The 13,533-nt window shown below is 59.4% G+C and overlaps 1 protein-coding gene across 6 annotated transcripts in view; it reads left to right on the forward strand.

Moving 5' to 3' along the window:
- Positions 1 to 13,533, forward strand: part of LOC121334296 (natural resistance-associated macrophage protein 2-like) — a 35,243-nt gene that overhangs the window by 429 nt on the left and 21,281 nt on the right. For 3 of the 6 annotated variants that reach the window (XR_005952424.1, XM_041401282.1, XM_041401283.1), the window contains exons 1-3: positions 316 to 361; positions 9,586 to 9,672; positions 11,838 to 11,986. Coding sequence is in view for 5 of the 6 variants with exons in the window: in XM_041401282.1 (XP_041257216.1) it covers positions 334 to 361; positions 9,586 to 9,672; positions 11,838 to 11,986 (264 nt within the window). In the remaining variant the exon portion in view is untranslated. Of the gene's footprint in view, positions 1 to 315; positions 362 to 3,187; positions 3,211 to 9,585; positions 9,673 to 10,482; positions 10,585 to 11,837; positions 11,987 to 13,533 lie in introns of those variants that run through there. The other 3 variants (XM_041401285.1, XM_041401284.1, XM_041401286.1) reach the window with 3 other exon arrangements.

Below are 13,533 nucleotides of genomic sequence, written 5' to 3' on the forward strand. Positions count from 1 at the left end.
CGGGGACTCTCTCCGCTCCCCGGGACGTGGCACCCGTGCCCTCCTCACCTGTGCCCGGGTGCTGCTGACTCTGCTGTTCATTTATCGCCCCCGTGGCCCGGGACGCTCCGGGCCGCACGTCCCGGGGCTGCCCGAGCAGAGTCCGGCCCGCATCAGCGGAGCCGCCGCCGCTTCATCAAAGCGGCTTAACGAGCGGCTAATTAACGATCGGCGCCCTTTGAGGTGCCTCGGAGCTTTTTCGGGGACTCTGCTCGGGGTGGAATGGGGCAGGGAGGGGACACCCGTTAAATACGGAGGGGACGGGGCACGGGAACCGGAGGGGCTGCGGGAGCCATGCCCGGTAATCCCGGCTGCGAGCGGGGTGAGTACCGGCCGTGCCCGGGGCGGGCGGGATTGGGGCACTTTGGGACACTTTGGGGCACTTTGGGGCAGTTTCCCAGCCCAAACCAGCCGAGATTTGGGGATTTGGGGCAGTTTAGGGCACTTTGGGGCAATTTCCCCAGCCCAAACTATCCGGAATTTGGGGCAGTTTGGGGCAGATACCCAGCCCAAATCAGCTGAGATTTGGGGATTTTGGGAATTTTGGGCAGTTTCCCAGCCCAAATCAGCCGAGATTTGGGGATTTGGGGCACTTTGGGGCTCTTTGGGGCAGTTTCCCCGCCCAAACCAGCCGAGATTTGGGGATTTGGGGCAGTTTGGGGCACTTTGGGGCAATTTCCCCAGCCCAAACTATCCGGGATTTGGGGCACTTTGGGGCTCTTTGGGGCAGTTTCCCCGCCCAAACCAGCCGAGATTTGGGGATTTGGGGCAGTTTGGGGCACTTTGGGGCAATTTCCCCAGCCCAAACTATCCGGGATTTGGGGCACTTTGGGGCAGATACCCAGCCCAAACCATCCGGGAATTGGGGATTTTGGGAATCTGGGGCAGATACCCAGCCCAAATCAGCCGAGATTTGAGGATGTGGGGCATTTTCATAGCCCAGATCAGCCGGAATTTGGGGAGTTTGGGGCACTTTGGGGCAGTTCCCCAGCCCAAACTATCCAGGATTTGGAGATTTTTGGGGCACTTTGGGGCAGTTTCCCAGCCCAAACCAGCTGAGATTTGGAGATTTTGGGCAATTTGGGGCAGTTTCCCAGCCCAGCCCAGCCGGGATTTGCGAATTTTGGGGCAGTTTCCCGGCCCAAACCTGCCGGGGTTGGGGATTTTGCGGAGTTTGGGGCAGTTTGGAGTGGTTTCCCAGCCCAAACCAGCCGGGATTAGGGATTTGGGGATTTTGGGGCAGTTTCCCAACCCAAACCAGCCGAGTTTTAAGGATTTTGGGCAGTTTGGGGCACATTCCCAGCCCAGCCCAGCCGGGATTTGAGAATTTTGGGGCAGTTTCCCAGCCCAAACCTGCCGGGATTGGGGATTTTGCGGAGTTTGGGGCAGTTTGGAGTGGTTTCCCAGCCCAAACCAGCCGGGATTTGGAGATTTTGGGGCAGTTTGGGGCAGATTCCCAGCCCAAATCAGCCGGGATTTGGGGATTTTAAGGCACTTGGGGACAGTTTGGGGCAATTTCCCAGCCCAAACCAGACGAGATTTGGAGATTTGGGGCAGTTTGGGGCACATGCCCAGCACAGCCCAGCCGGGATTTGGGGATTTTGAGCGGATTCCCAGCCCAAACCAGACGGGATTTGGGGATTTTTGACAATTTGGGGCAGATTCCCAGCACAAACCAGCTGGGATTGGGGAGTTTTGAGCAGTTTGGGGCAGTTTCCCAGCCCAAACCAGCCGGGATTTGGGGATTTTTGACAATTTGGGGCAGATTCCCAGCACAAACCAGCTGGGATTTGGGAATTCTGAGCAGTTTGGGGCAGTTTCCCAGCCCAACCCAGCCGGGATTTGGGGATTTTGGGGTACTTTGGGACAGTTTGGGGCAGTTTCCCAACCCAAACCAGCCGGGGTTTGGGGATTTTGGGCAGTTTGTGCAGTTTCCCAGCTCCTGGCTGCCTTTGGGGTCAGTCCCGCCTGGTTCCAAGTGGGGAGCGAGGCCTCCCGTTGGGTCATTCCTATTTTTAGGAATATTTTTTTGTGTTATTCCTGTTCTGTCGGGTCAGAGCTGTTGTGGTGGAGTCTCCCACCTCCTGGATTTTTCATTTTTCCAGGATTTGGCCATTTAGCAGCACCATTAATAATGGCACACCATTAATAACGCCAGGCTGCTCCTGCACAGACATCCCAAAATCCCACCGTGGGCACCCCAAAATCCCACCCTGGGCATCCCAAAATCCCAAAATTATACCCTGGGCACCCCAAAATCCCACCCTGGGCATCCCTGGAGTGCTTTCCAAACGCTCCTGGCAGTCCTGGGGGTCCTGGGCAGTGCCCAGCACCCTCTGGGGGCAGAACCTTGCCCTGTACCCATCCCAAAGCTGCCCTGGCACGGCTCCAGCCCTGCCCCTGGGTGTGCCCCCACCCACCACAGGGGTCTGGGGACCCTCCTGGGGCCTCCCTGGGGCTCAACCCCCCCCTCCAGGGGCTCAGGAGCTGCACTGGGGCCCATGATCCCTGCACCGGGGCACTGGGACCCCAAACTGGGGAACTGGGACCTGGGGCTCTGTCTGCCATCCTGGGACCCCAAACTGGGATCTGGGACCCCAAACTGAGCCCTGGAGCCCAAAATTGGGACCTGGGACCCCAAACTGGGGGACTGGGACCCCAAATTGGGATCTGGGTCCCCAAACTGGGGGACTGGGACCCCGAACTGAGACCTGGGACCCCAAACTGGGATCTGGGACCCCAAACTGGGATCTGGGACCCCAAACTGGGACCTGGTGCCCCAAACTGAGACCTGTGACTCCAAATTGGGACCTGAGACCCCAGACGGGGACCTGGGGGCCTGGTTGCCATCCTGGGACCCCAAACTGGGACCTGGGACCCCAAACTGGGACCTGGGACCCCAAACTGGGACCTGGGCCCCAAACTGGGATCTATGGCTTGGTCTGCTATCCTGGGCCCCCAAACTGGGATCTGGGCCCCGGCTGCCATCCTGGTGCCACGCTGGGGCTCGCCCCCCGCACCCCCCAGCCCCGGACCTAGGTTCGGGCTCAGGCCCCACCCCGGGGTCCCGGTGCCGCCCCCGGTGCCGCCCCGTGACGCGCTCGGTGCGCCGGGACGCGGCTCGGGCCGGGCATGCGGCGGCGGCGGCGGGGCCGGGGGCGGCCGGGGCCGGTGAGCGATGGGGGGCGGAACGACCCTCGGCGGACGGACCGGAGTGGTCCCGGTTGTGCCGCAGGGGGCTCCGGTGCCGGGGGTCCCGGGGACTTCAGCCCCGGGGGGTTTGCGGGGGGCTCCGGTGCCCGGGGATACCGAGGGGTTTGGGGGCCTCCGGTGCACCCCCCAGCCCCGGACCTAGGTTCGGGCTCAGGCCCCACCCCGGGGTCCCGGTGCCGCCCCCGGTGCCGCCCCGTGACGCGCTCGGTGCGCCGGGACGCGGCTCGGGCCGGGCATGCGGCGGCGGCGGCGGGGCCGGGGGCGGCCGGGGCCGGTGAGCGATGGGGGGCGGAACGACCCTCGGCGGACGGACCGGAGTGGTCCCGGTTGTGCCGCAGGGGGCTCCGGTGCCGGGGGTCCCGGGGACTTCAGCCCCGGGGGGTTTGCGGGGGGCTCCGGTGCCCGGGGATACCGAGGGGTTTGGGGGCCTCCGGTGCCAGGGGGTCCCCTGGATTTGCTGCGGGGGTCTCCAGCCCCGGGGGGTCCGTTACCGGGGATACCGGGGGGCTCCGGTAGCGGGGATACCGGGGGGTTTGGGGGGCTCCGGTGCCCCCCGGGGGTCCCCTGGATGTGCTGCGGGACCCCTGGGTGGGGGTCGGGAGGGGGTCACGGAGCCGCTGCCCATCGCCCCCCGGCGCTGCCCGCGGGGGTTCGGGGTCCCCCGGTGACCTTGGGGTGTCCCGGGGACCCGGCCGGGGGTGGCGGCACCGGCTCCGACCCTCTGCGCTCCGCCGGGGTTTGGGGGTCCCCCAGGCTCGTCCCTTCGGGCTGGGGGTGCCGGGGCTCTGTGCGGAGCCCCGCGGGGCTCGATCTGCCCGGGATGGGGTCCCCGTGTCCCCGGTGGCAGCTCCGGTTCCATCCCGGTACGAGGCTGAGTCCGGCCGGTACCGAAGGCCCCTCAGCGGCTCCGGGAATGTCGCGGTGACCCGGCAGGGCTCCGCGCTCCCGGCTGGCCCCGGGCAAGGTTCACACGTGGCGCTCAGAGCGGGCTCCGGTCCCTCCGCGCTCCCGGTAACGGGAGAGCAGCGCCGGAGGGTGCGGTGACGGCTCCGGGGTTTTGTGGCTTTGGAAACTCTCGGTCCCAGGTGTGCGTCAGCTGCCCCGTCCCACGCTGGAAGGAACGAGCGGGGCTGGATCTTTAGTCTGGGGCTGGACCCTAAATCTGGGGGGTGGACCCTAAATCTGGGAGGTGGCTCCTAAATTGAGAGCTGGATCTTAAATCTGGAGCTGGATCCCAAATCTGGAGGCTGCCTCCGAAGTCTGGGGGATGGCTCTTGAACCTGGGGCTGGACCCTAAATCTGGGGGCTGGCTCCTGGATCTGGGGGCTGCCTCCAAAATCTAGGGGCTGGCTCTTAAATTTGGGGGCTGGCTCCTAGCTTTGGGGGCTGGATCTTAAATCTGGGGGCTGGACCCTAAAACTAGGGCTGGCTTCTAAATCTGGGGCTGGATCTTAAATCTGGGGGCTGGAGGCCTAAATATTTGGGGGCTGAGCAGGCCGGGAGGAGAGCTGCTCCTCCCTGCAGGTGTTGGTGGTTTCGGGGTGTGGAGTAACTGGGTCACCCTCGATACTTCAACCCTCGTGGTGAGAGGAGGGCACCCCGAGGTGAGCGGGGTAGGCTTGGTACCCGGTGCCTCGTGCCCTGCTGAGCCCAGGCCAGGCTCGGTGCCGTGCTGAGCCCAGGCCAGGCTCGGTGCTCTGCTAGCCCAGGCCAGGCTTGGAGCCCCATGCCGTGCTAGCCCAGGCCAGGCTCAGTGCCCTGTGCCCTGCTAACCCAGGCCAGGCTTGGAGCCCCATTAGGGCTAGCCCAGGGCAGGCTTGGTGCCCTGCTGAGCCCAGGGCAGGCTCAGTGCCCTGTGCCCTGCTAACCCAGGCCAGGCTCAGTGCCCTGCTAACCCAGGCCAGGCTCGGTGCCCCAGGCAGGCTCAGCTCATCTTACCCTGCTGAGCCCAGGGCAGGCCCCAGCTCTGTGCCCTGCTGAGCCCAGGGCAGGCCCCAGCTCAGTGCCCTGCTGAGCCCAGGGCAGGTCCCAGCTCTGTGCCCTGCTGAGCCCAGGGCAGGCCCCAGCTCTGTGCCCTGCTGAGCCCAGGGCAGGCCCCAGCTCCCGAGTGTGGGATGGGGTCAGGGCAGGGACTGAGCTGGTCCGACCTGCTCAGGTGGGCAGGGCCCTGCTTGGTGAGACAGGAGCAGAGTGGGCTCAGCCCTGCCTGGAGCTGCTGCTCGTGTGCTGGGCAGGAGTGGGGCAGGGCAGGGAGTGAGGGAGCCCACAGGGATGGATCCCTCAGGGTGATGGAGCCCACAGGAATGGAGCCCGTAGGGTGATCCTACAGGGATGGGTCCCACAGGGCTGATCCCATGGGGATGGATCCCTCAGGGTGATCCCATGGGGATGGATCCTACAGGGATGGGATCCCACAGGGGTGATCCCATGGGGATGGATCCTACAGGGATGGGATCCCACAGGGGTGATCCCATGGGGATGGATGATCCCACAGGAATGGATGATCCCACAGGGATTGGATCCCACAGGGGTGATCCCATGGGGATGGATCCTACAGGGATGGAGCCCACAGGAATGGAGCCCATAGGGTGATCCCACAGGAGTGGATCCTACAGGGATGGGTTCCACAGGGCTGATCCCATGGGGATGGATGATCCCACAGGGATGGATCCCACAGGGATGGATGATCCCTCAGGGCTGATCCCTCAGGGTTGATCCCACAGGGATGGATGATCCCATAGGGTTGATCCCACAGGGATTGGATCCCACAGGGCTGATCCCATAGGGATGGATGATCCCATAGGGTTGATCCCACAGGGATTGGAGCCCACAGGGCTGATCCCACAGGGATGGATGATCCCATAGGAATGGATGACCCCACAGTGGTGATCCCCCCGTGCTGTGCCCCAGGGTGACCCCAGCAGGTCCCTGCAGAGGACAGGGTTTCCAGGTCCTGGGCCCGGTGGTGCTGGTGCAGCAGAGGAGCAGGGCAGTGTGGGAGGGGTCAGCAGGCTGGAATCAGGGCATGGAGCTTGGGAGATCTCTCTGGGATCATCCAGTCCAAGCATTCCAGCACCCAGCTCACCAGCTGCCTGTGCTGGCGTGCCAAGCAGCTCCTGGGCTGTGTGTGCCCACGGCTCCCTGTGTGACCCCACCTGGAAGGGCTGGCCCGAGGCTCAGTGAGCAGTCACGGGCTCCCAGTGCCGCCAGGTGAGGTGTCACCAGCCTGCAGGGTGTCTGTGCGTGGAGCACAGCAAGATGTCAGCCCCAAAACCACCTCAGAAGGATCCGTCAGGACCCTGCAGGAACAGCCCTGCTCAAAGCCCACATCAAAGGCCTGAGCTCAATGGCAGGAACTGCTCCCAGCACGGGGCCTGCGTGAGGAGGAGCAGGATGAGCCCAGGGTGGTGAGGAGCAGGAGCAGGATGAGCCCAGGGCTGTGGAAGGAGCAGGATGAGCCCAGGGCTGTGGAAGGAGCAGGATGAGCCCACGGTGGTGAGGAGGAGCAGGATGAGCCCAGGGTGAGGAGGAGGAGCAGGATGAGCTCAGGATGGGGAAGAAGAGCAGGAGCAGGATGAGCCCAGGGTGGTGAGGAGCAGGAGCAGGATGAGCCCAGGGTGGTGAGGAGCAGGAACAGGATGAGCCCAGGGCTGTGGAAGGACTCGTGGGACAGCAGGGTGGGGGCAGAACAAGAAGCCCATTGTCCATTGTTGGCTGCACACAGCCAGCAGCTGTGTCTGGAGGGAGGGCACAGGCACCTCGTGGTGCTCTGCTCAGGGCTGGGTGGATCCAGGGAAGGATCAAGGCTGGGTTCCCTGGGAAAGAGCTGCTGTGCCCACTGTGATGCCAGGCTCAGCCTGGGGGTGAGCCTGCTGAGCCCACACCTGGTGCCAGGGAGAGACCCCAGGGCTGGATGTGAGCCCAGGTGGGCATGGGGGCACCTGGCTTGTGTCACCTGGCTTGTGTGCCCACTGGCACCACCAGGGCAGTGCCCATCCCAAGCTGGGCAGGGCTGAGTGCCCAGCCTGAGCCCTGGGGTCAGTTTTGGGTGCCCAGAGCAGGACAGGGAGGGGCTGGAGCTGGGACAGGCTGAGGGGTCTGGGGGGCTCAGCCTGGAGAAAAGGAGGCTCAGGAGGGACCATGTGGCTCTGCACAGGAGAAACTTCAGTGGGGGAGCCAAGTCCAGCTCTGAGGCTCCCAGCAGGGATCAGAGAGGGAATTTAGGCTGGGACCAGCTAAGAAAGTCCCTCTGCCCTGCCCAGGGGAGCCCAGGGGCAGCTGGAGCCCAACGGGAGGAGCAGCCAGGTCAGGCTCTGCTCCCAGGCAACAGGAGGAGAGAAAAAGTCTTTTTGGGCTCCTCATCACCATCATGGCCCTGACCTTTGGATATGAGGTACCCACCCCAGGAGACCTGAGGGGTCCAGAGCCAGGAGTGGGGCTGGGGAAGGGGCTGCAGCACCAGGAGAGGCTGAGGGAGCTGGGAAAGGGGCTCAGCCTGGAGAAAGGGAGCTCAGGAGGGGCCTTGGCTCTGCACAACAGGAGGGGACAGCCAGGTGGGGTTTGGGCTCTGCTCCCAGGGGACAGGAGGAGACAAAAAGACATCCAGGGGAGGTTTAGGTTGGAATTTAGGGAGAATTCCTTCATGGAAAAGCTGCTCAGGTGGAGTCCCCACAACTCCCTGACAGGGGAAACAGTCAGGTGGGTTTGGGCTCTGCTCCCAGGTGAGAGGATGAAACAAAAAGGCATCCAGAGGAGGTTTAGGTTGGAATTTAGAGAAGATTCCTTCATGGAAAAGCTGCTCAGGCCAAGGGTGGAGTCACCACAATTCCCTGACAGGAGGGGACAGCCAGGTGGGGTTTGGGCTCTGCTCCCAGGGGACAGGAGGAGACAAAAAGGCATCCAGGGCAGATTTTTAGGATTTTAGGGAGAATTCCCTCATGGAAAAGGCAGCCCACGGGAGGCTCCTGGGGGTGGGTGAGCTGGAGATGTTCCCAGGCTGGGTGTGGGTGCAGCCCCCAGCCCTGCAGCTGCTGGGGCAGATAAGGGGCCCTGTCCTGCCCCTCCCAGGCTGGCCTCAGATACTGAGGTGGGTCCACAACGAACATTCCCCCCCAAATCCCCCTCCTGGCTCCACCCTGGGGTGAAGCTCTGGTGGGACTCACTGCTGGGGTAAGGGCATTCCTCCTGGATCACCTTTTGGAGAAAAGTTGGTTTTTTGCTAAACTTTACTGGGTTTTTTGTTTGTTTGTTTTTTGGTTTTTTTTTAATGGAGGCTCTGAGGTTTGGTGCTTAGAAAAGAAGGAAAAGTTTTTGTGAGGGGTCAGAGCTGGAGGAGTCTCTGGCTGATGATTTCCTTTTGCATCCTCTCTGAACCAATATTCCCTTGTTTGCTGGAAATCTCCCTTTCAAACCCGATGGAATTTCAGAGGATTTGGTGCTTTGTTGGCTTCCCCTGGGAGTTTGAGCTCCTGGATGCCTCCTTATCCCTCCCAACCCCATTCCAGATCCTGCCTGGCTTTAATTTAAACCCAGGCTGTGATGAAGGAGTTAAACCTGCTCTTAACCCACTTCCCACTGCCTGGGGGGGGGGTTGAGGGGCCTGGGAGGGTTTGGGGGTGCAGGGAAGGGGGGTGAGATGTGGTTTCCTCACCAGGGGAATTCCCTGCTCATTTCCTGCCTGGGGTTTCACAATCAGCTCCAGCTGCCCCTGGGCTCTCCTGGGCACAGCAGAGAGACTTCCTTAGCTGGTCCCAGCCTAAATTCCCTCTCTGATCCCTGCTGGGAGCTCAGAGCTGGAATTGGGTCCCTCACTGGGATTTCTCAGAGCCTGGGAAGTGAATCTGTCTCTGTCCCCCTCTCTCCTGCCAGCTCTGATTTTCCATCCTGGTAGTCTTTTATTAATAATATTAATATTATTAACTATCCTTTGTTATAATGACTTTTAAGATCAAACTAATTAGGGAATGGTACTTAAATTATTTCCTTTTTGAACTAAATAACTAATCTTTCCAAGTCCAGACGTTTTTGTTTAATTACAAAATACTACTTAAACTTATGAAGAAGAAGGAAAATAATAACAATTTGTTTCTGCCTTAAAACTTTTCATATTTATTACTGTACTTCAAAACTCTAAGTTTTCTACTTTGTGGTATTACACACTTTTAACTAATTGCACACGTGTAATCTTAGTGCTATTAATTAATTTTGGAAGCTTATTCCACAGCCTCAGGTCCAATGCAGTGGGGTTTTTTTGTGCCTTTCAGCACAGCAAATTAAAAATTCTTAACACCTAGGGCTCTGACTCACCCTGACAGGATTTTTCCTTTTTTCCAGCCCATGTGTCCAGAGTGAAGCAGCTCCCAGAGCAGGGCAAGGCCTCCCCCATGGGCACCTCAGACATGGAGAGGAAAGCATCCTATGGTGAGCCTGGCACAGGGGGCCTGCCCTCATCCCCCTGCCCTTCTCCCTGCTTTTTGGGGTGCTGGGCTGAGCCCTCATCCCCCCTTTCTCCCTGCTTTTTGGGGTGCTGGGCTGAGCCCTGATCCCCCCTTTTCCTTCTCCCTGCTTTTTGGGGTGCTGGGCTGAGCCCTCATCCCCCCCTTCCCTTACCCCTGCTTTTTGGGGTGCTGGGCTGAGCCCTTGCAGCACCCCAGGGTCACTGAGCCCAGCTGAACCAGCCCAACCAGCCCGGCCTGGGCAGGAATGTCCTGGGGGAAATCTGCCAGCAGGATCTCTGCACACCTGGGCAGCTCTGAGCAGGGATCCCTGCACACCTGGGCAGCTCACCTGGGCAGCTCTGAGCAGGGATCCCTGCACACCTGGGCAGCTTTGAGCAGGGTTCCCTGCACACCTGGGCAGCTCTGAGCAGGGATCCCAGCACACCTGGGCAGCTCCCAGCACACCTGGGCAGACCCCTGCACACCTGGGCAGCTCTGAGCAGGGATCCCAGCACACCTGGGCAGCCCCAGCAGGATCCCTGCACACCTGGGCAGCCCCAGCAGGATCCCTGCACACCTGGGCAGTCCCAGCAGGATCCCTGCACACCTGGGCAGCCCCAGCAGGATCCCTGCACACCTGGGCAGCTCTGAGCAGGGATCCCAGCACACCTGGGCAGCCCCAGCAGGATCCCAGCACACCTGGGCAGCCCCAGCAGGATTCCTGTGTAAGGAGGCCCTGGCCGGGCTCGGGAGGCCGGGAGGAGGAGGAGGAGGAGGAGGAGGAGGAGGAGGAGCCCGGGTGATGCAATCGGAGCTGGGCAGAGCTGCCCTGTCCCTGCCCTGTCCCAAAGCCGCGCTGCTGCCGGGGAGGGAATGGCCCCTGGGGAGAGCAGCAGTGAGTGGGGGGCTCTGGGGGGTTGTATGGGATTGGGAGAGAGTGTGGGATCGTGTGTGGGACTGGGATCCTGTATGGGGTTGTGTGGGGAGGGAGTGTGGGGTTGTGTGGGACTGGGAGAGAGTATGGGATCAAGTATGGGATTGGGAGACAATAGGGGATTTTATAGGGTTGGAAGAGAGTATGGGGTTGTGTGGGACTGAGAGAGAGTGTGGGGTTGTGTGGGATTGTATGGGATTGGGAGAGAGTGTGGGATCGTGTGTGGGACTGGGATCCTGTGTGGGATTGTGTGGGGAGAGATTGTGGGGTTGTGTGGGACTGGGAGAGAGTATGGGATTGAGTGTAGGATTGGGAGAGAGTGTGGGGTTGTGTGGGATTGGGAGTGGGGTTGTATAGGATTGGGAGAGAGTGTGGGATTGTGTGGAGTTGTATAGGATTGGGACAGAGTGTGGGATCTAGTATGGGATTAGGAGAGAGTATGGGATTGTATAGAGCTGGGAAAGAGTGTGGGGTTGTGTGGGATTGTATAGGATCTGGAGTGATTGTGGGGTTGTGTGGGGCTGGGAGAGAGCCTGGGATGGAGATTTTGCTGGCAGTGGTGGGGGCACAGGGTGGCAGTGTGGGGATGGGGAATTTGGGAATGGGGGAATTTGGGGATGTGTCAGTGTGGGGATGGGGAATGTGGGGAAGTTGCAGTGTGGGGATGGGGAATTTGGGAATGGGGGAATTTGGGGATGTGGCAGTGTGGGACCTGCTGGGGTGACCCTGCCCGTTTCCTCCCTCCTCACCCTCGGGAGCTCAGTGCTGGCTGTCCCTGCTGGGGCTGTGCCATCTCCTGGCTGTCCCTTGCTCCAGGTGTTGGATTTCCCTGGGATCCAGCCAGGAGAGGCTGGGATGAAGGTGCAGGGGCAGTCCCAGATTTCTCTGGGATCTGACTCATCCAGATTAATCGTTAATTAATCATTAATCGTTTTGGGGACGCTGCTCCTGCCACCACTCCAGATCAGCCCACAGAATGGGCTTTTTAAAAATTACCTGGAATAAATAAATAAATCCCAGCCTCCAGCCTGGAACCAGGAGGGAGAGGAGCCTCTGAGGGATGCAGCAGTGTGGGATATTTTAATTTAATTACCTCTTTATCACTTAATTGCTATCAACCGTGCTGGCTTGTTGTTCTGCTGTGCCTGTGGGGCCCCTGCAGGATCTGCTGCCCTTGCAGGGTGCTCAGTGCTCCTGTCCCTCTGTCCCTGCAGAGGATGTCCCCGGGGAGCCCGGGGGGCTCGGGGGGGTGGTCAGCACCATCTCCAGCAGCAGGAGCCCCCTGCAGCCCCCCGAAGCTGATGATGGGGAGCCCTTCACCACCTACTTCGACAGCAAGATCCCCATCCCTGAGGATGAGACGGTGAGTGGGAAATCCCTGCTGGAAAAGTCTGCCTCAGACACACGTAGGAATGTGGGTTTTGTTGTTCATGGAGTGACAAAACTATCTTTTGTCTTTCTAAAAAGGAAATAAGTTTAGAAGTTTCTCTTTTTAATTAGGTGAAAAGGCATTTTATAGGACTTGGGGGACTTTACTTCAAACTTAAGAGTAGCTAATTAAACAGAAGCCAAGAAGTTTTGCTTAAGCAATTTATTAGAAATAGAAGAGAACAAAGGAACTAATTGCTTTTGTGGGGTGTTTTACCATGGGCAAGAACCTCTTGCACCTGGCTGCGTTTTTCTCTATAAAGAGTTTTGTTATTTTGCCTTTTATTAAAACTTTTTTTGTTTCTAACACTACCATCCTGCTGATTTTATGTCATCTGAGGTGGCTGAGCTATCTTGGGTGTGGTGTGAAATAAATCTCCAAAAACTTATGAGACCTGGCTGGAGGAGACCCTTAAATCAGTGCAGTTAGGGTTTTCTTTTCCTCTTGCATCTGGCTGGGTTTTTCTCTATAAAGAGTTTTGTTATTTTGCCTTTTTTTAATTTTTTTTGTTGTTTCTAACACCACCATCCTGCTGATTTGATACCTTCTAAGGTGGCTGAGCTATCTTGGGTGTGAAATAAATCTCCAAGAGCTTCTGAGACCTGGCTGGAGGAGCTCCATATTTCAGACACCCCCTGAGTCACTCCCAGGGGCTCCAGTTCCCCGTCCAGCCTGCACTGGGAACCACTGGGAGGGGGGCAGGGGAGGGGGGGAGGGGTCTCCCGTGGTTTGGGGGACGTGGGGCCCCTGTTAATGATTGATCCCACGGCATTTGGCTCCTGCTTGGAGCAGCCAAAGAGCAGGGAAGGGCCTTGTCAGAGCTCAGGGAGGGACTGGGCTCTTTGTTCCCTTATCAGGGAGTGGGAGCTCTGGCTGGCCTCGTGACTCTGTCCCCTCTGTCCCCTGGCCTTGGCTGCAGCCCCCAGTGTCAGCTGCCAGCTGGGGAGGGTCCTGCTCCCCCCTGGGGCTCCCTGGGTGTCACCTTGGCTCGGGGGACAGCCCAGACTGGGAGCAGCAATCCCAGTTTGGGGTGGGATCAAGGATCAGGGTTTAGGATGGGATTAGGGAACGGTTTGGTTTTACAGCCCTGCAGAGTTTGGGGTGGGTTAAGGAGCAGGCTGAGCTGGGGTGTTCCAGGAATGTGCCCCCTGTTGACAGAGTGACCAAATTATCCTTTGTCTCCTTAACAAGGAAAAAAAGCCCAGAAGTTCCTTTCCTCAATTAGCAAAGAAGACACCTCATAGGACCTGAGGGACTTCACCTCAAACTTAAGGATTGGGCAGGAGCCAAAAAGTCCCACCTAAGCAATTCACTAGAAAAAGAAGAGAACAAAGGAACTGATTGCTTTTGTGGGGTGTTCTACCAGGAGCAAGAACCTCTTCCACTTAACTCGGGTTTTCTCTATAAAGAGTTTTGTTAATTTGCCTTTTATTAAAACTTTTCTGTTGCCAACACCACCACAGAAGCCATTGTGCTGATTT

The sequence above is a fragment of the Onychostruthus taczanowskii genome, unplaced genomic scaffold (genome assembly GCF_017590055.1).
Source record: "Onychostruthus taczanowskii isolate IOZ18803 unplaced genomic scaffold, ASM1759005v1 scaffold188, whole genome shotgun sequence".
In the NCBI taxonomy this organism is placed as follows: Eukaryota; Metazoa; Chordata; class Aves; order Passeriformes; family Passeridae; genus Onychostruthus; species Onychostruthus taczanowskii.